At 61.1% G+C, this 27,475-nt stretch overlaps 2 protein-coding genes across 5 annotated transcripts in view; one reads left to right on the top strand and one right to left on the bottom strand.

The window, feature by feature from the left end:
- NR1I3 (nuclear receptor subfamily 1 group I member 3) overlaps nt 1–7,673 on the top strand; it is a 22,146-nt gene extending 14,473 nt beyond the window's left edge. The window contains exons 7-9 of one of the 2 annotated variants that reach the window (XM_048828909.2): nt 134–250; nt 605–710; nt 5,634–7,673. In XM_048828909.2, coding sequence (XP_048684866.1) covers nt 134–250; nt 605–710; nt 5,634–5,763 — 353 coding nt within the window. In that variant the 3' untranslated portion in view covers nt 5,764–7,673. The remainder of the gene's footprint in view (nt 1–133; nt 251–604; nt 711–5,633) is intronic. The other variant, XM_075122704.1, reaches the window with a different exon arrangement.
- TOMM40L (translocase of outer mitochondrial membrane 40 like) lies at nt 3,362–27,475 on the bottom strand. Of its 3 annotated transcripts, none has more exons than XM_075122706.1 (9): nt 26,385–27,475; nt 25,860–25,927; nt 25,186–25,278; nt 23,440–23,541; nt 21,436–21,541; nt 20,854–20,976; nt 20,430–20,506; nt 20,244–20,346; nt 3,362–3,844 (listed from the first exon to the last, which is right to left on the bottom strand). In XM_075122706.1, the coding sequence occupies exons 1-9, from the start codon at nt 26,488–26,490 to the stop codon at nt 3,786–3,788; spliced, it is 837 nt and encodes a 278-aa protein (XP_074978807.1). In that variant the 5' UTR covers nt 26,491–27,475; the 3' UTR covers nt 3,362–3,785. The 3 variants fall into 3 exon arrangements, with proteins under 3 accessions (XP_074978807.1, XP_048684413.1, XP_074978808.1); XM_048828456.2 differs by lacking the exon at nt 3,362–3,844 and adding an exon at nt 18,249–18,517 and having other exon boundaries at nt 26,385–27,473; XM_075122707.1 differs by lacking the exons at nt 3,362–3,844; nt 25,186–25,278 and adding an exon at nt 18,249–18,517 and having other exon boundaries at nt 26,385–27,474.

The raw sequence follows: 27,475 nt of genomic DNA, 5'->3' as shown, positions 1-27,475 counted from the left end.
CAGGCCCTGGCTCCAAACAGCCCGACTTCCCCGGGCTGTGGCATGCTGGCAGCTGAGCTCGGAGCCCCGGCCCCACTGGGGAGCCCTGGGCCAGCTAGCGCAGCTCCCCAATCACCCCCATCTCTGTCTCCAGCCGGGTTCCAGCAGATCTACCTGGAGCCGCTGCTCAAGTTCCACATTAGCCTGAAGAAGCTGAGGCTGCACGAGGCTGAGTACGTCCTGCTGCTGGCCATCGTCCTGTTCTCGCCTGGTAAGCCCCACTCCCGGCCCCCAGGATGAGCCCCGAGCCCCCCCAACCATGGGCCCTGAGCCGCCCCCCCCGGCCCTCCCACCCTGCACCACCCCAATGGGCATGGTACTGGACAGTGTGATGGTACATGAGGGCATATCCGTGGCCCCATCATTTGACCAGTGGAACTCACTGTGCCCTGTGAGCAGGGGGTGGGCACTGAGCCCCCGGGGCTTGCTCTGTCTGCACAACAGGGTAACTCCCGCCCCTGTGCTTCCTGCATTGAGCCCTCCACATACACGCAGGTGCCCCCGACCCCAGGGTACATGGCCCCTGCTCTGCCTGCACGCTCATGCCAGGGCTGCCTTCTCCCAGACCACCCTGGCATCACCCAGCGCCACACTATCGACCAGCTGCAGGAGAAGATGGCCCTCACACTGAAGAGCTACATTGACCGACGGCATCCGCTGCCAGAAGGCAGGTGAGCAAGGGACTCCCTGTCCCGGGTCCACAGACTTGGTGCCACATGCTGGCTTTTTACCAGTCCTTGACAGTGCCAGTCAGTGTGCCAGACCCCCCAGGGGCCCCAATTTTCCACAAGGGCAGGCCATGTGGCCTCTCCGCCTCCGAGACTGAGCCCTGGGCCCCCTGCTCCACCCTGTGAGCTCTGCTCAGCCAGTCCAGTGTAGCCAGGCTCCTGGGCAGAGACTTGTTCCCTCTTCCTCAAGGACCTGGGCACCTCAGCAACACAAAGAGCCGCTTCCAGCCAGAGCAGGTTTATTGATGCCCTGGAGCATGGAACGGGGAGGCCTTAGGTAGCCCAGAGAAGCAAAGGGGAAGAGGCGAGCCACCCGTCCAACACCAGGCTCTGCTCCCTGTGCCTGTGTGTGACCCTGGCCCAGTTCTTCTTCCCAGCCACCTCCTGCTGTCTCCCCCATTGTCTTCCTGCTGAGTTCACGCCTCCACTGCCTGCTGGGACCCCCACACTGAAAATGGCAGGTGTGGAGCCTTTAGTCCTTGGGGTTTCCATTGTCTCTCCAGGCTCCCAGCCAGCCCTTAATTATCCATCTGTGTCACCCCAGGCAGCTTCCTCATGGCTCCTGCTCTTTACACTCAGGGCAGAGCAACACAATGCCTGGGCACTGAGGCACATAGCGGAATTATAAAAATATTACCAAAATTCCCACATTCTTCCCCTCCTGGCCCCACACGGGCAGGTGAGTGAGGGTCCCCCACTAGCTTGAATAGCAAAGCTGGGGCAGGAGGAAGCTCCTGGCAGGAACAGGGCCCAAGAAACTGAGCAGCCCAGCAGGGGACACTCACTACCATGGCCCAGCCTGCATGGCCTCACAGAAAAGGGCAGGGAGAGCCCTTCCTGGAGCTCAGGTGTGTACCCGGCCTATCTCTGAGGTGTCTGGGCCTGTTACTTATGGGTGGGCTTTATCCTCACCCAGCCCCGGGAGAGATCTTCCCCCTGTAGGGCTGGGGACTGAGAGATTGGAGGGCAGATGAAGGGTGTCAGGCCCTGACGCAGGGTCACGTGGCTGAGTTGGGAATTGAACCCAGCTGTCCTGGGGCCCAGCCACGTGCCACACTGGTGGGGTGGGATCAAGTGAGCCCCGTGTGTCCTGGGCCTAGCGGGTGCAGCAAGCAGCCCAGGGAAGGAGGCCAGAAGCAAAGGCCATCAGATGGGGACTGGCGGGGGGACGCAGCTCTTCGGGGCCTCTGCCCATTGCCTGGACGTCCAGGCTTTCCCAGGAGCTGGGGGAAGCTGGCTCCTGCAGGGGTCACACTGACATGTGCGGGAGGAGGGAGCTGAGCACTGGCCCATGGGAGCCCTGATGGGGGCTCCAGGGTGTGGCGAGGCCAGGGGCCAAGGGCTAGGGACTGATTGCCCCTGTGCCATCGGCACCATGTTCCCCAGGGACCCTGGCCCCGGCAGTGACACCCACCCATTCAGCGGGCTGGGAGGCAACAGGCAGCCAGAGATGGCCGGGGCCAGGGCAGAGGGTCCCACTGTGCCCTCTGGGACTAGGGAGCAGAGCTGAGCACTCGGGAGATCCAGGCAGAGAGGATTATAGGAACCATCCCTGTGAGGTGGCTGGGTTCACAGCATCGCCGATGGCTCCAGTCTCCCCGAGTGCCTGCACCCCCAGGGGTCCAGCCTCACTACCTTTCCCTCTTGGGGGGGATCCCCCACGTCCTCAACCCCAGCCCAAGCCCTGGGTCCCAGCAGGCCCCACTGGGGACGGCCCTGCTGCCACTCCCCTCTGGGACTGTGACCAGGGCTCACTATGACCACCAGAGCTTCCTTAGCAGAACCGAGCAGAGAAATGGACCCTAAACCATGGAACAGTCTGTGTGGGCCTGTGTTGCATGGAGAGCTGGGGCAGGTGTAGCGTGTCTCCCCTCCCCGAGTCTGGGGGAGCAGGGTCAGGCCTGGCTTGTCTCCACCGCCCTGAGTCTAGGGGAGCTGGGGCAGGCCCGGCTTGTGCCCCCACCCCCCGCCCTGAGTCTGGGGGAGCTGGGGCAGGCCCAGCTTGTCCCCCGACCCCAAGGCTGTGGGAGCTTGTTCCTATGCAGTCCCTCACAAGGTCCTGTCTCTGTGCTCTGAGCCACTCCAAAGCGCTGGGGTTGGTTCTCGTGTCCAGCTCTGGAGTCTCTCTCCCGGGAGTCAGCCCCCCCAGTTGCTCCCCCAGGACAGGGAGAACTTTGACCCCTCTGTGATCGCTCACATGACCACACGCATGGACACTGCGCACCGATGCAGCCACATACATCCATGCCCAGCACCCAGAAATCACACACACACAAATCGCACAGCTACTTATACTTGCACTCATGCCTTAACACAACTGTAGACACACGCATCACAGCCATTTAAGTGTACGTCTCCCATGGCCATCTGTGTGCACCTGCTCACATGACATCCTACAGCACACATACTTGTGTAACCCTTCTGCTAGGTGGAGCCAGCAGCAACCAGGGCCAGGTTCAACATCTAGGGGTTCGTTTTCAACAATATAACACAGAACCAGTTCGAGGCCCCACCCAGTGACCTGGGGAAATTACATACCACCCCTGGGCTCCTCTGAGAGGCAATACTTCCCCTCTCCAAGCACAGAGTCTGTGTGTAGAAAAGAAACTTTTAATGAGAGGAGGGAAGTCACCCAGCATTAGTTAGGGAAAATGCCACAAGCAGGATTCATAACCATAAAACTTTGAGCAGGACACCAGCGTGCATGAGGCAGACCCTTCCGCCTCATGTTCTTGAGTTCTACAACCAAACGTTCCTATACTGTGCCCCCCTCTGCTCCCTCACCACACCCCACTCACAGCGATTGTCCTTGGTCAGTGAGGACCCAGGGTTCAGAGGTGCAGCTTGCTGCTCTGCCATCTGAGCACTTGTGCGGGCCAGCTGCCCCGCCAGCCGTTCGTTCCTCTCCACCTAGCCCCACCAGATGACTGGTTGCCACTTTCGCTGGCTGCTCCTGCCAGCCACCCACCTTCTGCTGTGACCTCTGTGGGTCAGTCTCTTGGTAATTCTTGTTAGCCCTCAGCAGGCTGGGCAGAAACACTGCCCCACCACAAGGGATTTCAGCTCTTCTTGGGTACCTACAATAACAAAAGGCTCTGAATGAAGCCTATTGAGCTTTGTTTTGAATCATAGAATCATAGAATAACAGAGTTGGAAGGGACCTCTGGAGGCCATCTAGTCCAACCTCCTGCCCAGAGCAGGACCAATCCCAACTAAATCATCCCAGCCAGGGCTTTGTCAAGCCTGACTTTAAAAACTTCTAAGGAAGGGGATTCCACCACCTCCCTAGGTAACGCATTCCAGTGTTTCACCACCCTCCTAGTGAAAGAGTTTTTCCTAATATCCAACCTAAACCTCCCCCACTGCAACTTGAGACCATTACTCCTTGTCCTGTCATCTGCTATCACTGAGAATAGTCTAGATCCATCCTCTTTGGATCCACCTTTCAGGTAGTTAAAAGCAGCTATCAAATCCCCCCTCATTCTTCTCTTCCGTAGACTAAACAATCCCAGTTCCCTCAGCCTCTCCTCATAACTCATGTGTTCCAGTCCCCTAATCATTTTTGTTGCCCTTCGCTGGACTCTCTCCAATTTCTCCACATCCTTCTTGTAGTATGGGGCCCAAAACTGGATACAGTACTCCAGATGAGGCCTCACCAATGTCGAATAGAGGGGAATGATCACATCCCTCGATCTGCTGGCAATGCCCCTACTTATATACCCCAAAATGCCATTGGCCTTCTTGGCAACAAAGGCACACTGTTGACTCATATCCAGCTTCTCATCCACTGTCACCCCTAGGTCCTTCTCTGCAGAACTGCTGCCGAGCCATTCGGTCCCTAGTCTGTAGCGGTGCATTGGATTCTTCCATCCTAAGTGCAGGACAGTGGGAAGAACCAGGTTAAACCAGACCAAGAGCCCTTAGGAAGAGGCCACATCTCCTGACTGGAACACTTATCTCTACCCCTCTGACTTTCACAGGGCTCTGGCCTTCCAGCCCTGGCTTAGCGAGTTGCTTTCAGCTGAGGGTGACCCCCTCAACTGGGGCAAGTTCAGTACAGTTCTGCTCCCCTTTAGTCATACAATGAAGATAACATTTCACTAGGTGATTTGTAACCCAACACCAGATCACTTGGAGCTACACAACTGTCTGCTGGCTACCTCGGGCAGAGTAGGTATGTTCACGGAAATACAGTTTGCTCCTGAAGTCCCTCCCCCTCCCCCCAATAGCTGTCAGGGGAGAGCTCATTCAGACCCTGCTCACACTTGTATGCACAAGGCCTTATCACTAATATGCAGCCCTCTCCAGCACCCCCTCTGCCCCAGCCAGCCAGAGGTTGGTTTGCCTTTGGGCAGCTGGAAGCGAAAGGGCCTTTGTCGCGGGTGGGGGCGGCACAACACTGGGGTCACTCTCCCTAGCCAGGGAAGGGGTGGGCTCAGCCTGGGAGCCCCTCTCCCCAGTGGGACCCAGCCACCTCCTACCCAAGGGGCAGCTGCTTAGCCCAAAGGTTTTCAGTCTAGCCCCGCCGCCCCTGTGTGTTCCAGCCACATGCACCTCCTGTGAAACAGCCAGTTGGGGCTGGGGGGATGGGAGTTGGGACAGGACTCCCGGGCTCTAGTTCCAGCTCTGGAGGGGAGTGGGGTCTAGTGGGTTCATAGCCAAGGGGCTGGGACTCAGGACTCCTGGGTTCTGTCCCTGACCCTGTGCATAGATAGGTCCCTTCCCCCTCATGTGCCTCAGTTTCCCCTGTCTCTTACCCAGACTGTGTGGAATAGAGTCCTGGCAGGGGGGACGGGGCTGTTCTTGCCATGGTGCAGAGTGACCACTGGGGCAGGCGGGGCTGACACTTGGCTCCCTCTGCCCCAGGCTCCTCTATGCAAAGCTGCTCTTGCTGCTGACCGAGCTGCGGACGCTCAAGGTGGAGAACACACGGCAAATCCTGCACATCCAGGACCTGACCATCATGACACCGCTGCTCTCTGAGATCATCAGCTAGAGCCCAGAGACAGGACCTGCTGGCCAGCCCCCCTGGCTGGGGCCAGGATCCCACTGGACCGGGGTCCCTCTCGCTGAGGCCAGAACCTCACTGGACCAGGGCCCCTCTCGCTGGGGCCAGGACTCCACTGGACAGGGTCTGCCTCACTGGGGCCAGGACCCCACTGGACCGGGCCCACCCCCCTACTTTCTAGGTCCATCTGCTGCCCCCCAGTAGCTCAGGGACTCCTCGACTGAGCCCCGCAGCCAGACCCTGCTGCCCAAACTTGTTGATCCTCTCCCCTCCGCTCAGTGAATCCGACCTGCTCTCAGCTCCGGGAGCCTGGGTCGGCTGTGGCTCTGAGGAATCAAAACTGACCCCTCGGCTCAGCTGCGCCCCTGCCTGGCCAGTACCGCTTGTACAGAGCAGCCCAGGGACACGGCTGAAACAGGCCAGAACCAGCCTGCATCTGGACCAGACCCGAGCCTGACGCTTGAGCCCAGGCAGGCCCAGATGCTAGACGCTGCAGCCGGGCAGGGGTGGGACTGAGCATGTGGCCATTTGGCTGGACCTGCAGCTTTGGGGGCTCTCGCCTGTCTGCCCAGTGTCACCTCGGGCCAGCGTCTGCACCAGAGCCTAGCCAGGCCCAGCGCTGGGAGCAGGAGTGCTGCGCGTGGCAGACGTAAGACACCAGGGCAGGAAGGGGAGTCCTACCCACAAGTGTGGCAGGCCCTGTGACTCCCCATGGCCTGCTCTGGGCCCAGCAGGCACGGTGGGGCTGCCCACTGCAGCTCACATACCTGGAGGAGAGGCCTGCCCAGTATGTGCCAGCACCTGCAGCCAGCCTGGCAAGAGAGCCTGCCACGAGGCCTGCATCCCTCAGCCCTCCCCACCATACAGTGCACCCCCAACCCTGACCCCTGCCTGCCGCGCCATTCCAGAACCTGTGTCTCGGCACTGCCCCACCCCACAGGGAATGAGCCCCCTACCCCATACAGAGCCTGTCCCGCTCCATACAGGGCCTGGCCCTCAGCCCTGCCCCATCCCACAGGGAATGAGCCCCTCAACTCTGATCCCCCACCCCAGTGTGGGGCCTGCCCCTCAGCTCTGCCCCACCCCAGCACAGGAGCTGCCCCTGTATGGGGCCTGCCCCTTGGTCCTGCCACACCTTCCCACCCCAGCATAGGACATACCCCCCTCAGTCCTACCCACCCCAGTTCACGGCCTGCCCCTTGACCCTGCCCCACCCTAGCACAGGATCAGCGCCCTCCCAGCCCGCCGGCCTGCACAGGATTGACCATTTTAAACAGGGAAACTGAGGCACCAAGCAGTGCTGTGACTTGAGCCTCTGGCTATTCGTTTCTCAGCCTGGCACTCCCGAGCGCCATGGCTGTAGCTGCCATGAGCCCAAAAGTGCAGCCAGTGAAGCCGAGAGGGGCCCAGCTGGGGGCCAAGGAGATCAGCTGCCCTTGTAGGGTGCGCATGGTCTTATTGACTGGGTCCCTCCTGCCCCGTGGCCCTGGACATGGGGAGGGTGTTTGGTTGAGGGCTGTCGCTGGAGTTGTGAATCCTCAGTATAGGCCAGTGCCCAGAGGCCCTGGGGTCAGTGGGCAAAGGACCCAGGTGTCCTACCTGTCCTGGGTGCGGCCGTTTACTCCAGCGAAACACTCCCAGTGTAGAGCAGGGGGGGTGTCGGGCACCAGCTTTACCCAGGCCCCAATAACCCCCCCTTCACCATGCAGGGTGATGTGTCACCCCCTGCCCTAAGCACTTTTCCCTCCATCAGCCATGGGCCTGGCCCACACCTGGGACATCGCCCATGGCCACCCTACAGCTCCAGGTCATGCCACCATGCCAGCTCCATGGCTGTGTTTGGGGGCTCATGAGGGGCTGGGCTGCTGGCAGCGTGGGCAGGGACGTGGCACTGTGACGCCTGGGGGCATAGCTTGGGGGGGGGACACATGACAGGCTGGGCTGCTAGGGGGCGTAGGGGTAGGGCCATGGTGCCTGGGACATGTCTGTCACTAGCACACTTTAGGGGCCAAATTAAAGCCTCATTTATTTATTCACTCTCCTTGTGCCTCTAACGGGGGGCAGCCCCCCCCCCGGCTCCCAGAGCCCACCTACACCTGAGAGCTATTCCTCTGGGACAGTGACTTGGTGCAAGCCAGGCACCTGCTTGGGGGGCACGGGTGGGGGAGGCATTGAAAACATGGTCTACTCCTGGCACCCCCTCATTCACCCCACTCTCTGTCAGGCCCCCCACGCAGTGCAGGGCCATTCTCCCCATTGTACACAGGGAGAAACTGAGGCACGGGGATGGGACCTGCCCCAGGGCACCCACAGAAACAGTGGGAGATGAACCCAGGAGCCCTGGCTCCCTGGCTCAGCATTCAATTGGTCTGTTAGTGTCACGCAGTCTCCCCCAACACCCTCTCCCAGTCAAATGAGACCCTGCCCCCTCCCCAATTCTGTCTCCTCCCCTCCCCCAGTTCCAAGGCCTCCCTCTCCCTAAGCACCTTTCCCAGGCAGCCTCCCCACCCCCACTGGCTCTCTGTCCTTGGTCACTGCCCTCCTGGCTTCTGTCCCTGACCCCGGCCCTCCCATCACTGCCCCTGCTCCCCCCCGCCATTACTGCTTCCCACTCCCCTCCAGTCACTGACGCCCACCTGGCTCCACTCTGCTCAGCCAAGGCTGCCTTGCTGAGGTGCCCCCTCAGGGCGTGACGCAGCCGGATGCTAGTCCAAGAGCCAGGCCTGGCCTGCGGGGGCTGCCGTTTGGCCCTGGGCAACGGTGGAAGGACGCCCAAGACACTGAGCAGAGCCCAGCCCTGCCCATGGGCAGCTCTTGAGCCAGTGTGGGGGCATCAGAGACGCTGCAGGAGGGAGGGCAGCCCAAGTAGTGCCCAGCTGGGCAGGGGTGCACACTGGGCACTGTGGGCCTGAGCAATGGGATGGGGTTGTGGGTGTGTGGTGCTCTGCAGCTGTGGGGGGAGGGCATGGGGCTGCGTGTGGCTGAGGGGGGTTATGCTGGGGGGGCTGGCACTGCCCCTGCCATGCCCTGCTCCTTCCCAGCCTGGGCACTGGCTGGCTGCACGTGGCAGCTTCTCCCCAGGGCAGGCATGCTGCCAGGAGTTGGGCCCAGCTCCCTCCGTAGGGATGGGCTCGCAGCAGCCGCTGGTTTGGCTCTGTCTGCTGCCCTGAGATGTGCCGTTCCCCACCCACGTGCACAGCTGGGCACTTGCCCAGCAATCGCCCTTGGGGACATGCACCAGGGCCCTGGTCCTGTTGCCCCTGGGTTAACTGCCCCCCACACACACACACAGTGGGCACACAGCCCTGGCTGGAGGGAGCCAAAGCCGCTGCCTGCCACTGAGGGCCAGCCGTGCCAGCTGAGCCATGGTGCCCAGTGCAGTCTGAGGGGGATGTGCAGACGAGGCCTTCCCCAGCGTCCAGTGGGGATGCAGGAGGCCGCGCAGATGAGAGCTGGGGCACGTGGCCAGGCATGACCAACACGTGGCCAGGAGCAAGGGTCAGAGTGAGTGAGTCCATGTGCACAGCAGGTGTGAGGGGTGTGTGTCTGTGTGTGAGGGTGGGTGGGTGTGCTAGTGGCAAGATGTGTGTGTCTCTGTGTGTGTGATAGTGGCAGGGGGTGTGTGGGTGGGTGTTAATGGCAGTGTGTGCGTCTGTGATAGTGGCAGGGGGTGTGTTAGTGGCAGGGGGTGTCTGTGGGTATGTGTTGATTGCAGGCTGTCTGTGTGTGTGATAGTGGCAGGGTGTGTCTGTGGGGGGAGGGTGTTGGAATCACAGAATCCGGAACTATGGGGGTTGGAAGGGACCTCAGGAGGCCATCTAGTCCAATCCCCTGCCCAGAGCAGGACCAATCCCCAACTAAATCATCCCAGCCAGGGCTTTGTCAAGCCTGACCTTAAAAACCTCTAAGGATGGAGATCCCACCACCTCCCTAGGTAACGCATTCCAGTGCTTCACCACCCCCCTAGTGAAAAAGTTTTTCCCAATATCCAACCTAAACCTCCTCCACTGCAACTTGAGACCATTACTCCTCGTTCTGTCATCAGCTACCACTGAGAACAGCCTAGATCCATCCTCTGTGGAACCCCCTTTCAGGTAGTTGAAAGCAGCTATCAAAGCCCCCCTCATTCTTCTCTTCTGTAGACTAAACATCCCCAGTTCCCTCAGCCTCTCCTCCTAACTCATGTGTTCCAGTCCCCTAATCATTTTTGTTGCCCTCCAATGGATGTTTTCCAATTTTTCCACATCCTTCTTGTAGTGTGGGGCCTGTCACCGAGTCCCCGGGCGATGCTCTGGAACTGCTCCCTACGAAGCCAGGCAGGACTCTGGGGAAGTCTCCTTTCTGTGAGCAGACTGTCTGCAGGACACACAGCTTCCACCTTCCTGGGTCTGACCTCGGAGCATTCAGTATCCTCTGCCCCTCCGTGCGCTTCCCCCAGCATGTCCGCCCAGGCGAGCTCCTGGGGAAGCCAGAGGGTCCTGCACCCCAACTTCGCAGTCAGACGTGACTCTCAGCCAGCCAGTAAAACAGAAGGTTTATTAGATGACAGGAACATGGTCTAACACAGAGCTTGTAGGTGCAGAGAACAGGACCCCTCAGCCGGGTCCGTTTTGGGGGGCAGTGAGCCAGACAACCACGTCTGCCCTTCACTCTATGTCCCCAGCCAGCCCCAAACTGAAACTCTCTCCAGCCCCCCCCTCCTCTGGTCTTTGTCCCTTCCCCTTCCCCCCCCCCCCCCCCAGGCCAGGCCATCAGTTGCCAGGAAACAGGGTGTTGGCCATTGTCTGTGTCCAGACCCCTGCACACACCTGCCCTCTAGGGCTCTGCAACGACCATACACCCTTATCCCACCACCTAGATACTTAAGAACTGCATAGAGGAAACTGAGGCACCCCCACAATATTCAGAGGAAACATTAAGAACAGTCCCGCTTCGTCACAGGGCCCAAAACTGGACACAGTACTCCAGATGAGGCCTCACCAATGCCAAATAGAGGGGAACGATCACGTCCCTCAATCTGCTGGCAATGCCCCTACTTATACACCCCAAAATGCCATTGGTCTTCTTGGCAACAAGGGCACACTGTTGACTTATATCCAGCTTCTCGTCCACTGTAACCCCTAGGTCCTTCTCCGCAGAACTGCTGCCGAGCCATTCAGTCCCTAGTCTGTAGCGGTGCATGGGATTCTTCCATCCTAAGTGCAGGACTCTGCACTTGTCCTTGTTGAACCTCAACAGATTTCTTTTGGCCCAATCCTCTAATTTGTCTAGGGCCCTCTGTATCCTATCCAGAGGACAAAACCGGCTCGAGGACCAACCCTTGGGGCACTCCACTTGATACCAGCTGCCAACTAGACATGGAGCCATTGATCACTACCCGTTGAGCCCGACAACCTAGCCAGCTTTCTATCCACCTTATAGTCCATTCATCCAGCTCCTACTTTTTTAACTTACTGCCAAGAATACTGTGGGAGACCACGTCAAAGGCTTTGCTAAAGTCAAGGAACAACACGTCCACTGCTTCATCCACAGAGCCAGTTATCTCGTCCTAGAAGGCAATTAGATTAGTCAGGCATGACTTGCCCTTGGTGAATCCATGCTGACTGTTCCTGATCACTTTCCTCTCCTCTAAGTGCTTCAGAATTGATTCTTTGAGGACCTGCACCATGATTTTCCCAGGGATTAAGGTGAGGCTGACTGGCCTGTAGTTCCCAGGATCCTCCTTCTTCCCTTTTTTTAAAGATGGGCACTACATTAGCCTTTTTCCAGTCATCCGGGACCTCCCCCGATCGCCATGAGTTTTCAAAGATAATGGCCAATGGCTCTACAATCACATCCGCCAACTCCTTTGGCACTCTCGGATGCAGCGCATCCGGCCCCATGGACTTGTGCTCGTCCAGATTTTCTAAATAGTCCCAAACCACTTCTTTCTCCACAGAGGGCTGGTCACCTCCTCCCCATGCTGTGCTGCCCAGTGCAGCAGACTTAGAGCTGACCTTGTTCGTGAAGACAGAGGCAAAAAAAGCATTGAGTACACTAGCTTTTTCCACATCCTCTGTCACTAGGTTGCCTCCCTCATTCAGTAAGGGGCCCACACTTTCCTTGACTTTCTTCTTGTTGCTAACATACCTGAAGAAACCCTTCTTGTTACTCTTAACATCTCTTGCTAGCTGCAACTCCAGGTGTGATTTGGCCTTCCTGATTTCACTCCTGCATGCCCGAGCAATATTTTTATACTCTTCCCTGGTCATTTGTCCAATCTTCCACTTCTTGTAAGCCTCTTTTTTGTGTTTAAGCTCAGCAAGGATTTCACTGTTAAGCCAAGCTGGTCGCCTGCATATTTACTATTCTTTTTACACATTGGGATGGTTTGTCCCTGTAACCTCAACAAGGATTCTTTAAAATACAGCCAGCTCTCCTGGACTCCTTTCCCACTCATGTTATTCTCCCAGGTGATCCTGCCCATCAGTTCCCTGAGGGACCCAAAGTCTGCTTTTCTGAAGTCCAGGGTCCGTATTCTGCTGCTCTCTTTTCTTCCCTGTGTCAGGATCCTGAACTCGACCATCTCATGGTCACTGCCTCCCAGGTTCCCATCCACTTTAGCTTCCCCTACTAATTCTTCCTGGTTTGTGAGCAGCAGGTCAAGAAGAGCTCTGCCCCAAGTTGGTTCCTCCAGCACTTGCACCAAGAAATTGTCCCCTACACTTTCCAAAAACTTCCTGGATTGTCTGTGCACCGCTGTATTGCTCTCCCAGTAGATATCAGGGTGATTAAAGTCTCCCATGAGAACCAGGGCCTGCGATCTAGTAACTTCCATTCGTTGCCGGAGTGTTAATGGCAGGGTTTGTGTGTGTCACTGGCAGGCTGTGTGTGTGTGTGTGTGTGTGTGTGTGTCAGGGTGTGTCTGTGGGTGGATGTTAATTGCAGGGTGTGTGTGTGTGTGTTACTGGCAGGCTGTGTCTGTGGGTGGGTGTTAATGGCAGGGTTTGCATGTGTTACTGGCAGGTGTGTGTGTGTGTGTGTATGTGTGTGAGGGTGTGTGTCTGTGGGTGGGTGTTAATTGCGGGGGGGTGTTACTGGCAGGCTGTGTCTGTGCGTGTGTGTTAATGGCAGGGTTTGTGCACGTGTCAATATCTCTGTGTGTCACTTAGCACTGGGTGCATTTTTTCAGCTGACAAGTTGAGTTGCTGAAAAGTGCTGTGTCAGCTGACCTGAGTCTGTCTGACAATTCGCCGTGACCTCACCAGCCAGTTCTGGCTAAAACACTTTGGTGGTGACTTAGGGGCTAGTTGTACAGTGGGGTGGAGGTGGCATCTCCCTTACAGCCAGGGGTTAGTGCGCTTGCCTCGGGGAGCCTGGTTCAATCCCCCTGCCTGGTGGGGAGAAGGGCGTTGGGTTTCACCCCTCCCCGGCGAAGGCTCCCAAGCTCAGCTCCCGCTGCGGTAAGAGTCGCTGGGCCAGGGAGTGCCGGTGACGCTGTGGCCGGGGGGGTGTCGTGTGGGCACAGGGAGACTAATTTTGTGTTTGTGTCTATGGGCAGTGTGTGCTGCATGTCTGTGTCGTGTCTGTGCGCAATGCGTGTTGTGTGGTCGAGTTCAGTGTGTGTTGTGCTGGGTGCAGTGTTGTGTTCTATGTGCTGTGCGTCCACGTGCGTCCATGTGCACGGCGTGTGGCCCATGCTGCTGTTTGCTGTGCCTGTCCCGGGGGTACCTGGTATGTCACCAGTGAGTACTGGCTATGGGGAGCACCAGCCTTCCTGGCAACTGCCTCCCACATGGGTGAGTCCCTGCCAGCCCACAGGTGCTGGGACAAGAGGCCTGGCACCTTCTCCCTCATGCGGCCCCTCCCTGCCCCCTGCGCACTGGCTGCTGCCTGGGAGCGAGGCTGCAAGCTGGGGTGGTTTCCCTGGTCTCCAGTGTGTGGAGCTGGGCAAGTCCCGGGGGATGCACTGCAGGCACTGGGGGAACATGTTCACCCCCAGCCCCCGCTGGCTCGTCACCAGTCGTGGTGCCAGGCCAGCCGCTGCTTGCTCGTCATCAGTTGTGGCTCCAAACAGCCAACTTCTGGGCCGAGATCAGCCGGGGCCTGAGGGGGCAGAGTCTCTGTCAACCACACGGAGGCCTATCAGTGAGGTCCCAGCCCTGGTGCCTGCTGCACCCAGGTGCCACAGGGAGCCAGGCCCTGCCCTATGGCTACACGCGCACATGGGAGCAGAGCACGGCTCTGTCCCTGCAGGTCACAGGAGCTGCCACGGGGGCAGATGCTGGAGCTTAATGCTCCTTTGCAGGGCAAGGACCCCGGAGCAAACACTGAAACAGGGATGCCTGGTCTGGGACGCTCCGGGGCGAGAACCGTGCCACAGCCGCAGGGCACATAAAGTGGGGATGGGGGGGGGGTTGACTGGGGCTAAAGATGGAAACAAGGGAGCCAACCCACTCCCTCCTCCCAGAGCAACCTGCCTGTTGGGATGGAGGGGTCTGGTTTCAGGGGAGAGGAGAGGAATTGGGGGGGGAAGGGGGGTGTTGGTCCCTGGGGCAGGAATTTGGGCTTATGAGAGTACTGCTAAAATGAACAGTGCTGAGAGAGTTAGCAGCGCTGCTGGCATTTGAACGGACATCAGAGTTAATGCCTCTTCGCCATGAATAGGGCAGTTTGCACCAGCCCCAGCGCCCTGCATTCAGGCTCCCAGTGGACCTAGGCAGCCATCTCTGCAGCCATTACCCTCACGGCACATTTCCAAATTCGGGGGGGGGGGGGCAGCTTCTGAGGCGAGGGGTGGATTCTGGGGAGGCGGGAACAGCTTCTGGAGCTAGGGGTGGATTCTGGGGCAGGCCGCGGAGCAGCTTCTGGGGCGAGAGGTAGATTCCGGGAGGGGTGCAGTTTCTAGGGTGAGGGGTGGATTCTGGGGGGAGCAGATTCTGGGGTGAGGGGTGGATTCCAGGGGAGGGGGGAGCAGCTTCTGGGGCAAGGGTGGATTCTGTGGGGGGGGGAGCAGATTCTGGGGCAATGGGTGGATTCTGTAGCTGCACAGCGCCTGGCATCTTGGCGATGGCTCCACGGCGGAGCCAGGGGGATGCGAAGTAACATCAAGTTCATTGAAATGTGTGAGAGCCGCTGGGAGCCAAGGGGAGACCTGCCCTCTGGGCCCACAGGGAACCTCATGGACATGAACAACCCTGCAGCTGCCCGGGCAGAGTCTATACCCATCTCATCGCCCCACCGCTGGCCAGGGCCCTGCAGCTTCCCTCCCCAGCACCGCCAGACACTGCGATGCCACCACAAGGCCCCAGGCATGCCCCCCCACCCATGCATGCCACTTGGCCACTGTCCCACCCAGCTGGTAAGGTGTCCAAAGAGCCCAGCTCCGCCAGTACCCAGGGCCCCCGGGGAAGGGGGGGGGGCTGAGCCGCACACAAGGGCTAGATCCTCAGAGGGATTTATGCCCCAAACCCCGCTCACCTGCCACCTAACCCTGGTGGTGCTGCTGGGACACAAGCCAGCAACACAGCACCTCACTGCTGCTGAAGCCCAGGCAGGACTCACATGCTAGGCGCTCCCCTGCCGAGCCCCCGGCAGTGCACAATCAGGCAGGGTCATTGGCGCAGGGCCTACACCCACAGCCCGGGTCAATGCCTCATGCTCTGCTCGCCCCAAGAGTTAATTATTGATACACTGTGGAATAGCTCTAAAAAGCTGGTGAGAACCCTGGCCCAGGATCCGCTGCAGCCTGATGGTTCGGGCACTTGCCGGGGCAGGGGGAAGACCTGCTTTCACCTCCCTGCTCTGAATCAGGTCGAGGGAGGATTTGCCCTTATTAGCAAAGGCCTCAGATCTCAAAGGAAACCGTCTGCCACGTGCCCTGCCTACCACATGCTAATTGAACGAGCGTGAGTCCATAACTGCAGCTTACAGGCAGCATCCAGCTTCCCCGGGGCAGGGCCCAGAGCTGCAATTGTGGGTAGGGCGCCCTTGAGGCAGGTGAGTGCTGGGGCTGGCTGGCTGCAGTAGCCTGGGGGCAGTCATGTGCCCTTCCTCTCCACATTGCAGCCATCCTGAAAGCAGAGGGAAAGAGGCCAGGAGCAGGTGCATGGAGCTTGGCCCCTCCCCCCTGCTTTGGGGGTGGGGGCACAGGGTGCTGCTCCGGGGCAGAGACCAACTGTCCATCAGCACCTGGAGCAGCTCTGCTCAGCCAGGGCCAAACAGCAGGAGCCTCCCCGAGCTGCCAGTGCTGTACTGGGGCTCACACCTCCGAGTCCTGCCCCCAGCTCTGCCGCTGAGCTGTGACCCACAGGCAGCACCTGCACCTCCCTCCACAGGCTGCTGCACGGAGGGGATAACAACCTACTTATGCTGCCAGCAACTGCTTTAGGGGCAGGGGGCCAGGCCTTGGGTCTGCAGCTCCTGAGAGCCACGCAGGAAAATGCAGTACATGACCTTATTATTAAAGATGCAGCATGGGGGAGCCTTTGTATGTGAGCCTGGGGCATGGGGAGACCTCACTGCATCAGCCCCCCTCGCCAGCATTTCCACTGCTACATTCCAGCCCCAGCCAGGTCAGTGCTGATAGGGCCTGATGATGCACTGCCTTTCCCTTGCAGCTCCCCAGTGCAAATCCAGCCCAGCCCAGCCGGGATCAGAGCTGCTTCTCTCCCATGGCTGGCTGGTGGCCACAGTATGCAATGAGTTTGGTGGGTCTCAGAGCCACACCATGCAACATCCCTGCCCCCCCCAGGCAGGAAGGCTGCACCCTCCTGGCCCAGAAGCCTGGCAGCATTTTGGGGACTGGCTGCAGATGTGAGGGTTAGGCCAGAGGTGCAGGATTTGTGAGGCCATAAGCCACCAGGGGCTGCACCTGGGGAAACCTCCTCCTGCCCCGGGGGCAACTGGTTCCTTACAGAGGGTGGCTCACTGGGCCTCTCCAACCCAGGTCCTGTGAGATCAGCCAAGGAACCAGGCGCTCCGCCCCACAGGCAGCGCTCCCAGCTTGGGGGGCAGGGAGCAAACCTACAGTATGGGGAGGATGGGGGAGTGTGAGAATCAGAGTGTCTGCTCCAGCCTGGGGGGAAATGTACAACCCCACTGTTCTATGAATGGGTTCCGCAGAGGCACATTAGTGGGGCTGGGCTCCATTGCACCTGTTATCCTGGCTCCGCGGGTTGGGCTGTGCCAGGGAGGGGGCGCCCCCAGCCAGATGAGGCTGGAAGAAACAGAAATCAAATGAGGAGTGGGAGAGAGGACTACATGGCTCCTCCTGCCCATGCAGGGGCAGGCGGGGGAGCTCTCATGGTCAGCATGGGCAGGTGTGGGCAGAGGGGACGTTCTAGGCCCAAGAGGGAGTTAATGGGAGCTGTGGGGGGAGCTCCTGCACCATGCCCAGCCTGCCTGGCACCCCAAGCACATTGTCCCCACTCATGTCCTCCCCCCAGGCATTGCCATCCTCCCCCTCAGCCTGCCTGGCCTTGCCAGCTCTCTGGGAAATCACCACGCTTCTTCAGGCTCCTGCCCTTCCATGAATGGGGGCACATCCCTGTGCCCCCAGCCCTACCCCTAGCAAGGGGGCTGAGGGCAGGCCTTGCTGGGACAAAAGCCCCTTCTCCTGTGCGGGTCCCTCTGCCCCAGCCCAGTGAGCAGGGTGGTGCAGCAGCCACCCTCGGGGAGTGGGGGTAGGGGCGGGCAGAGGCCCCTGCATGCCCAGCCAGCCAAGGAGCTCTGTGCGGCCCCAGCCCAGAGATGCCTTGCATGGGCTGGAGCCCATGTGGCGTAGTGCTGCTGCCCTCTAGGGGTTGGCTCAGGGCAGCCAGCTGTGTATCCAAGGTCCCATCCTGCCCACAGCTTAGGGGGACTCCCCCTCACTTTCAAAGGTGCTTTGTGCAACAACGCCCTGAGCAATGGGGCAGACCCAGGCATGGAGAGGGTCCCCCCCATATGTACTTTCCCCACTGAACCTCTCCCAACCTGCAGCAATGGCTCCTACGGGAGCAGAGAGCTCCCAGGCCTGGCTCTAAACAGCCCTATATAACTACCTTGAGGAGCGAGATCGCAGGGAGCAGCCAGCCCAGCCAAGCCCCAGCAGAAGCCAGGGGACAGAGTGGGGGTAGCAGGATGGACCAAGTCTTGTCCTCTGGCCCAGAGAGCAGCCAGGGTGGGGTGGTGGGGTGTCCAAGTCCTACCCCCGAGTCACTGACTCCAGCCGCCCCTCAGTTCAAACACTTTAATCGGGTTCCAAGTCATCGTACACGGAGTGAGAACATCACACAAAGCGGCGGCCCCCTGAACCGCCTCACAGAACAGGGCCCCCCACCCAGGGCACCAGGCATCAGATGCCCTCTCGACACAAGAGCAGCCACTCAGGGCAGGACCAGCTGCAGGCCGGCCCCAGCAGGGTGCTGGCTCCATGGCACAAAGGCTCCCTGAGGCAGGAAGGCGGTGGGCAGGCCCCCGCCCCCTCCAGGTTCTGGCGAGCAGCCCCATCCCACGCACATGGCCAGGATCCTGCTCCCTCCGGAGCAAACCAGTCAGAATCCACTTGGCGCCAGGCTCTGCTCTGCCCTGCCCCCACCGGCTGGGCCGAGAGCCGGGAGCCCCGCGACGGCACTGCCCCCTCAGCCCACGATGACGCTGAAGCCGCAATGGAAGCGGTTCTTCCAGTGGTTGAGGAAGGCGCCCAGGGCCAGGGTGACGGGCAGAGGTGGTAGCTTCTTCTCCAGGACGCCCCCCACGCACCAGTTACTGTCCAGGAGGCCTGCAGGGGAGGGGACAGGAGCCAGTGGACAGCTGGGCGTATCCCCATCCCCAGCAGCCGAGAGACCATGCCCCGGAGCCCAGCCCCCACAGCTCAGAAGCCCCATTCCCAGCTGGAGAAACCTCGGTTGAGTCCCAGACTCCAGGTCATAGAATCATAGAATATCAGGGTGGGAAGGGACCTCAGGAGGTCATCTAGTCCAACCCCCTGCTCAAAGCAGGACCAACACCAACTAAATCCCATCCTGCTCTGCCCCAGAGCCCAGCACAGGGCTGCTCCTGGGGCCTTGGGGCCATGAGCAGACCCCCAGCATGCCATCTGCCTGAGCCTTGGGGACCAAGTCACCAGCTCCTCCTCCCTGACCCCAGCTCCTCTAGAGCTGTTGCTGAATCAGGGGAGCGAAGGGCCAGGAGCCCCAGGCCAGAGGAGCTGCCAATGGAGCAGGAGCCACCAGCCAGAGTGGGAGAGGGGCGAGCAGCCAGGCAGCCCTGAGCGCACTCGGGGGGGACACAGACAGGGGGCTCTCCCAGGGCGAGGCTGAGCGTCGATCAGCTCCTGCCCCCTGGCAGCCCCCGGGACAAGTCACAGGGCACGCTGGCTGCTGTCTCCACCCCTTGTGCTCCCAGCACTCAATGTGGTTGGGGGTTGGCCCCACACAGCCAGATTGGTGCCCCGCTCCTGCAGAACAAGCAGCAGAGGCAGGAGAAAGCCCTGCCTCAGGAACAGGGCCTTTCCCCTCTAGGGGGCGCCAGCTCCAATCCAGCCCAAGGGCGAATGGATTGACATGGGGGATATGGGGCCTTTCTCCGCTAGGGGGTGCCAGCTCTGATCTGGCCCCAGGGAAAGGGAAGCGACTGGCTTGGGGTAAATGGGTCACAGGGCTTTTCCCCTCTACGGGGCACTGGCTCTGATCTGGCCAAAGGGCGAAGGAACTGACCTGGGGGATGTGGGGCCTTTCCCCTCCAGGGGGCGACAGCTATGGTCCGGCCCCGAAGTAGGGGGTGCTTACTGGCTCGGGGGAGATGGGATATGGGGCTTTTCCGCTCTAGGAGATGCTGGCTCTGGTCCAGTCCTGGGGTCAGGGGACTGGCTGGCTCAGTGAGGGGATGGGAGATTTCACAAAACCCTGGGCAGAGGCTTCTAGCCCTTTTCACTAATACAGCCTTACACACAATGAACAGGCAGGTGGTTCGCCTCTGCCCCCTACAGGATGGGATGCGAACAGCTCTGCTGTGTGCAATAGGCCCTATACTGCTCAGAACATGGAGATTCCCCTGTAGCTCAGGGACGCTAGGCCTGCACTGTGGTAGCCGGGGTGTCCTGCTTCCATGCTCACTGCTGCAAAGCCCCAAGATGGTGCTGGGAGCTGGACAGGGCAGCTGGGACGTTCCCACATGGCACAGAGGAGCGAGGGGAGAGCAGGTACGGGACAGGCTCCAGGCTCGGGTCAGCCCTCAGCAAGTGGGCAGAGGGAATCAGAGGCCAAAAGCCCAGAGTGGAGTTGGGAAGACTCCAGCTGTGAACATCCTCAGTCCAAGTCCCAGTAGGCTCCCGCCAAGACCATGCAGCCATGTTGGAGGAGGAGTGATTTTGCACCTTCTGGCACTGTGAGGGCAGGGCGTTTGTGGGTCCAATGGCCCTGGAGAAGCCCTGCCCCCTGGGAGACGCTGGCACAGCCCTGGCCAGCCCCCTGCACAAGTGGGGGCTGGCCTGGCTCCACACTCACCTCGGAAGACCATGTTGGCCTTGGGCAGGTTGAGCTGGTAGCCAAAGGCGAAGGTCGTGTCCTGTAGCCGGGTGTTGGCCTCCAACTCCACCCCGACCTGCACCTGCAGGGGAGAAAGCGCAAGGTGAGAGGTGCCCCACGGCTGCCCTGGAGGATGGGGGCAGTCCCCAGGGGGACTGGGCTCACCTGCTCATTGGCTCTGTGATAGTAGCTGGCATGGGCACCGCCATAACCGATGTTCAGCGTCGCCACCCACTTGAGAGCTGCAGAGATACAGAGGGAGTGAAGCTGGCAAGGGGCTGGGAACGGCCTTTAACTCACTCAGAAGCGTGTTGGGGTGGAAGCCTGGCCAGGAGGGGACAGCTCGAGTAGGCGCTGCACAGGCTTCCCCTGCGATGCCCCTCTGTGCTGACCCACAGCCCCTGCTATCCCAGCCAATGCTCCCCAGTCCCACCCCTGCCCCCCACGCCCTGGGTCTCTAAGCAGGGGTACTAGCTGTGCCAACCCATGACATTTCTGTGCTCCAGGGCTGGGACAGCCTCCCCACCTTTCCCCAAGGCTCAGCTCTGGCACAGTCAGGGCTGGAGCAGTGACGAAGCCAAGCTCGTACCCGTGTACTTCCCTGCCAAGGTGACGATGGCGCCCTCCTCGCCCGGGCGCCGGTGATACACCATCTCCCCGCCCAGCACCAGCCGTGAGGTCACGCTCTGCAGGAAGTGAGCCACCACAATGACTGCAGGGAGGGAGAAACCGTTAGCACCGGACCCCGCAACCATCACCCCTTCGCTATGACGGCAGGGTCCGGCATTGTGTGGTGCCTTCCAGTGCCACCTCCCGGGGCCAGCCAACGGGAAACTGAGTCACTGAGCAGGGAGGGGCCTGCCCAAGGTCACAGCGACTCGGTGCCAGAACCCAGGAGTCCTGACTCCCAGCCCTGCACACTAGCCCACGCTCCCCACTCCATCTGACATGGGGGGGCTCATCAGCCCCACAGCACAGAGCTAGCTGCCCCACTGCTAGCGCCAGAGCAGCATGCCCATGGGGCTGGGCGCCAGGCTGTCCACACCCGGTAGGGGTTGCAGGGGCTGCTCCATGCCGAGCCCTGGGCTGCGGGCGGTGGAAGGAGCCAGTGGCAGGAGAGTTTAGGACAGGAAGTGAGGCAGGACAACGGGGCCCACGGGGTGGGGCCCACCTGATTGGCTGAGCACGTCGGGGTTGCCCAGCGTTAGCGTGGCCGTGTAGTCGTCGCCACGGAGCTCCCCGTCGAACTGCCACGTCACGAACCGGGCCTGCTGCGTCTGCAGGGAGCGGCGGGGGCTTAGCCGGGGGCGCAGCACCCCCTTCCCCACACCCCACCCCAGACTCCCCATGCCCTTCCCAACATGCCCCTGCCCCATGCCTCCCCCCAGCCCCACTGTCCACCCTGCCCCATCCCCATCACAGCCTCACACTCTGCCCTGTCCCACACCTCACCCATTGGCCCCATTTCATCCCAACCCCATACCTCGCCTCACAGCCCCACCACAAACCCTGCCCCAACCCTTACCCAATGCCCCACGCTGCCCCACGGTCCCTCCCGATCACAGCCCCATGACCCAATCCTGCCCCACACCTTACCCCATGTCCTCATGCCATCACGAGGGCTCACTGGGGAGCAGCCAGTAAATCTCACCTCTATCCACTCTCCTTCCCTCAGCAGCTGGGGCCATGACCTGACTGTGTCCTCCCCTCAAGCCCCTTGGAGGGCCCTTGCTAGGGCTCCAGGTACAGCTTGGCACCGGGGAAAGCAGAGCCAGGCCCTGGCAGAGAAGAGCAAACCCAAAGCAGGTCCCCACCCAACCCAGGGCAGCTCCCCCCGGCTCACTATGATCATGGGGGGCATTCCTGCTCCACCCAGCCTTCCCTGCCCCCACCCTTCAGCCCTGGGGTTCTCTGTCCCCAACCGGTGCTCCACGCAGATTTCCCCCCAACTACTCCTGCATTTACAGCCTCCCCAGGGAGTTCCAATTAGCAGGGATTAAGCCCCGCAGGACTGATGCATACTAGGACACACCCAGTAACCAGGGGTGCGTTGGGAAGACTGTGCTCAAGGGGGTGGGGAAGCTGCGCACCAGAGGGGATTTCATCCCTTCCCAAGCACAGTGCTCCCATGACGGGTGCGGGGTCTGGCTACAGCCACAGCTGGAATCACACAACCTGCAGCACCACATAGGGGCTGCGAGGGGCCCAGCAGGCACTGGGAGAGAACACTTGGCCCCTACCCTGCAGACTGCCCCGGGGGGGCAGGCACTGAGGGAGCAGTCCCCATATGCCCCCCAGGGGACAGGGGCTGAGCCGTGTCGCTGTCCCCACTGCACAGAGGGGGAAACTGAGGCACAGCAACTGCCGGGCAGTATTAGAACAGGCAAGGGGAACCCAGAGTCCTGGTTCCCACTCCTGCTCTAGCCACTAGTCCATGCTGCCCTCATTGCTCCAGCGCTTCTGCATGGAGCTGAGAAACTGGAGCCCCTCCCCCAGCCTCAGCCCTCTCCTTTCCAGCCCAGGGCACCCAAGGCAGCACAGGGACTGGCTGGGCTCCAGCCCCCCACAGCTCTAGGGGGTCAGCGTGGCCAGATTAGCGGCTGGGAGAGTGCAGCAACCACCAAGGTCCTAGCGCTTAACTTGCAGAGTCAGCACTTCGAACACCCCACATGCGGCCAGCCTCCCCGACTCTGCACCATGCCCTGCTCCCCCCACTCCACACACACGCCAAGCCCCCCTCCTCCCCACACATGCTCAGCCCCCACCACCTTCACAACCCCTCAGTTCCCCCACCTCCATGCACATGCCCAGCCCCCTCCTCTCCACGCCCTGCTCCCCCCACCTCCACAACTCCCCCACACCCTATTCCCACCTCCACACACCCCCAGCCATCCTCCTCCCCACACCCTGCTTCCCCCATCTACATAACCCCCCAGCTCCACCTTCACACCCATGCCCAGCCCCTAATGCCACACCCTCTCTCCCACACCATGCCCCCCACGCCTCCAACACACCCTGGCCCCCTAATGCCACACCTCCCCCTGACACATAGTCCCCCACTCCACCCACACCACCTCCTGCCTCCCCATGCCACACCCACATGCCATTCCTTTTACATGCCCTGCCCCACACCCGGCCTCCACCGCTCCCCTGCAGGCCCAGGGCGGGGCCTCACCTGGAAGACGGCCTTGGTGCGGATCCGCTCCACCACCAGGTGCAGCACCTGAGCGTTGAGGCTCCCACCACTGTCGATGTCCCCGACGAGCATGGGGAAGGTCTGCAGGGACAAGAGGCACGGCGCTGGGATGGGACTACGCCGGGAGGTGCTGGGTCCCCTCGGGGGAGCCCCACACCAGCTGCACGCACCCCAGGGATGGTGCAGTCAGCAGCCCCGGCGGCCCCTGGCTGCAGCAGGGGAGCCACCTGCCTAGGGCGCCTTCCCTCCTGCCCAGCTGCCGTGTTCCCACTCTGCTCGGGGGCAGGGGGCAGCAAGTCTGCCGGGTCTCCTCAGCCTGGCTCCTGGGAGCACGAGCTGTGCTGGGGGCCTCCACACCCCTCCCCCCCAGCTGGAGCTCTGTCTCCATCCCATGCCTCACACACGCCTCCCTCGCACAGGGGCTCCAGACTGAGCACAGGCTGGGCTCTCCTGCTCCCCCTGGTGGCACCTTCCAAGCTAAGCACTTCCAAAAGGAGAGAGCGGACTGGGGGCTAAGCCCCAACACTTCAGCCTGACCCCCATTCCCACCCCTAGGACCGACACACACAGCCCAGGCCCAGCCTCCAAGCCAGAGCCCTGGCCCACACACATGGCCATGCCAATCCCGTCAGGGTGGCTACCGTGCCAGCGGGCTGCTGTCAGCCCTCAATGTTCAAGTATCCTGAGTCAGGCTCCAAAGCACCCTGTGATGGCTTCAGAACGAGGGGAGAACTGGCTCCTTTCCCTCTCCTGATGGTGCTGGGGCCTTCGGGGTGCACTCAGGTGCCAGGTTCTCTCCCTGGGCAGGGGACAGGAAGCCCATTCAGCACTGGGCCCTGGAGGCAGCTTGGCTGGGGGGCCCTGCAGCATCCAGCCCTCCTCCACCGCACTGCAGCGTGACCACAAGGAGCTCACCCACCACACAAGGAGGGGCACTCAGAGCCAGCTTGTGGCCCCAGGCCCGCTCTGAAGGGGACGGGGGGGAAGAGCGCTGCTGCCGCCATGGGTCATAAGTCCCTCAGGCGTCTGGTTTGCCCAGCACTCCCTGTAAGAACCTGGCAAGATGGTGCCAGCTGGATGCCCACATGAGCAGGATCCAGGGATTCTAACCCAGATGGGGGGTGAGTGGCAGGGCTGGCTCCCAGTGGCTGCTGGTGGCAGGTCACACGTCCATCCAGCAGGCAGAGGGAATCTTCCACTGGGGCTCAGTCACTCACCTGCCACGGACCACAGCCTGTGTGCGGATCCCATACATCCCTCAGGAGGGGACCCCTCGCACTGCTGGGGCAGAAACACCAGGGTCCCAACCCTGACCCAGCTCCCTGTGAAGAGGCTCAGGCCTTGACCAACACTAGCATCTCTCCCGGATCTGCTCCTCCCTAGCACTAGGGCGAGCCACCAGCATTCATGGACATGCTTCATACACCCTCTGCCCGCTCGCTCGGGGAGCTCCGGGTCAAACCTGCTGCAGAGACGGGGGAAGGGATCCAAGTAAGTCACAGAGGCAGGGATAGAACCCAGGAGTCCTGGTCACAGCCCCCTGCTTTCATGGGCAGATTTTCTAGCATGCTCAGTTACCACCAAGTACACTGGAGGATCCCCCGGCCCCCACTGAGAACAAGGGGAGCTGTGGGGTGCTGAGATCTGTGCGTCTCAGACCCCACTCCATGCTGGCCTGGCTCCCAGCACCTGCTCCAGCCCCCTGCACTTTGGGTCCCAGCTCACCTCGGTGGGACTGAGCTGCCGGTCCCCTACGTAGGTGGTGTTGAAGTGGTAGCTGGACTGGCCGACTGTGCTCATGTGAATGGTGTGGGTGACCTGGGGAGGACACAAGGGGATCAGGCTGTGCTGGGGTAGGATGCCGTGTGCAACCCTCAAGGGCTCCAGCTCCTTCCAGCCCAGCCAGCGTGGACAGTGCCACCTGATCACTGCCCCCCACAGCCCAGCTGTGGCTCCCCTTCTCCAGAGAGTACAGCGCCCTCCGTTGGCGACCCAGTGTGAACCTGCCTGGTTGCACTGCACACTGGGATGTGTAGTCTCCACAGGCCGCACCTCCAGAGGAAACATTAGGGGGTGCGTGTCCTTACAGAAGAGGGGTGGGTGAGGTGACAAAGCCCCCGCTCATTGCGCCAACCCCCTGCCCAGATCTTCACCTCGACACCCAAGCCAATCCAGCCACCTGTCGGTGGGTACTTAGTTGGTGGGTTTGAGCCCGGCTCCGAGAGGGAACATGTCCACACCCCCCATCTCCTTCCCCCCAGGCTTTCTTGGCTGCAGAGGGGCCAAGGCATGCACTGGAAGGGGCCCTCCAGCTCCACAGGGGGAAGCAGGTGCTAAGTTAAGGCCTGGAGGGTTCTAGGGAGGAGGGAAAGCAGTTGGAGGCACGAGCCTCAACTGACCTGGAAGTGGCTGCTCAGGGCCTTGTTGATGATCAGCTTCACCCCTTCCATCTGCTGGGGGAAGACTTCTGTAAGGAGATGTGACAGAGAGGGGCTTAGACACACAACGCAAGGACCCACGGAGCCAGAGACAGGGCAGCTGGCTCCTCTGTGCTCCAGGCCCCACAGCTGGGGCCAAGCTCAACAAGGACAATGAGTCGGAGGAAAGGCAACTTGGGTCTTCACCGCCATCCTCCTTCAACCCTTACTAGTCCAGGGCTCAGACCATCCCCAGCCATCTAACACAAATTAACTCCCTCCCATCTGCACACAGTCACTTGTAGCGCTGCCAATCGCAGAACACGATCCCACAGGAGAGCTGAGTACCACAGCACTCTTGCTATGGGACACTGGAACAGCTGGGAGCTCCCCCACAGCCATCGCCCCTGCCCTGGTCCCTGCAACACCCCCGCTGGCAGTGGCTGGCAGAAGCGCACTCTCCAATCCCCTCAGCATGCCTCTGTCCCAGGGGTGGCCAAGACTCACCTTTGCATTTCCGGTGGAGCTCATCGAAGCTACCCGGGTTGGTAAGCGGCTCCTCCCGGCGCAGCGGTCTGTGCAAGTCGAGCACTGGTCCCAGCACGTTCCCCATCACCCCTCAGGCCGCGCCGCCTGGCCCTGGGACACAGGAGTGTAACCGCCCTCCAACCCACCCTCAAATCCCTGCCTCCAGTCTGAGGAGGGAAGGCCCGGAGAGTTTGGGATCAACAGGCGCCACGGGTTCCCCAGTCAGAGCACACCCAGCTGCCCCCAGCCCCTGGGACCCTATGCACATGACACCCAGCGGGGTCTGACACCTGCACGGAGCTGGGCTGAGATCGTGTCCCCACTCCCCCGGCCCTTGGGTCAGCACAACTCAGAGCCCGGGACGGAGGGTGGCTGCCCACAGGAGCTGGGATGCACGAGGTGCCCTGAGGTGGAGAGAGGGGATAACTGCCCACAAGACAAGGGGGAAGAGGGAACGGGGGGCTAGTTGTTGGGGGGGAAGCCCTAGGTGGGGGATGAAGAGCTAGTTGGCAGGGGGCAGTGGGGTTGCAAGGGAGGGGATGTAGGGGTTTGGGGGGCTGGTATAGAAGGATCTCCCCAGGCAGGGGTTGGGGGACCCGCTAGGGTTTGGGGGCTCCCCGGGCAGGGGTTGGGGAGCTGGATGCTGGGGGTTCCACAGGCAGGGGTTGGGGGACTCTTTGGGGTTTGGGAGCACCCCGGGCAGGGGTTGGGGGGCTGGATGCTGGGGGCTCCCCAGGCAGGGGTTGGGGGACTCGCTAGGGTTTGGGGGCTCCCCGGGCAGGGGTTGGGGGGCTGGATGCTGGGGGCTCCCCAGGCAGGGGTTGGGGGCTCGCTGGGGTTTGGGGGCTCCCCGGGCAGGGGTTGGGGGGCTGGATGCTGGGGGCTCCCCAGGCAGGGATTGGGGGGCTCCCAGGCCGGGGGTCTGCCCCGCACGGTGCCTCTAGGTGTTGCCGCCCCCTGCTGCCCCGCGCCCGGCGCTCACACGGCCCGGCCCCCGCGCTCCGCTCCGCTCACCCTGAGCTCGCTGGGCGCGGCCATCTTGCGCCCGGGCGCGGCCCACGCAGGAAGTG

Source organism: Caretta caretta, chromosome 24 (genome assembly GCF_965140235.1).
Source record: "Caretta caretta isolate rCarCar2 chromosome 24, rCarCar1.hap1, whole genome shotgun sequence".
Taxonomy (NCBI): Eukaryota; Metazoa; Chordata; order Testudines; family Cheloniidae; genus Caretta; species Caretta caretta.
This window is presented reverse-complemented; position numbering and strand designations above follow the sequence as displayed.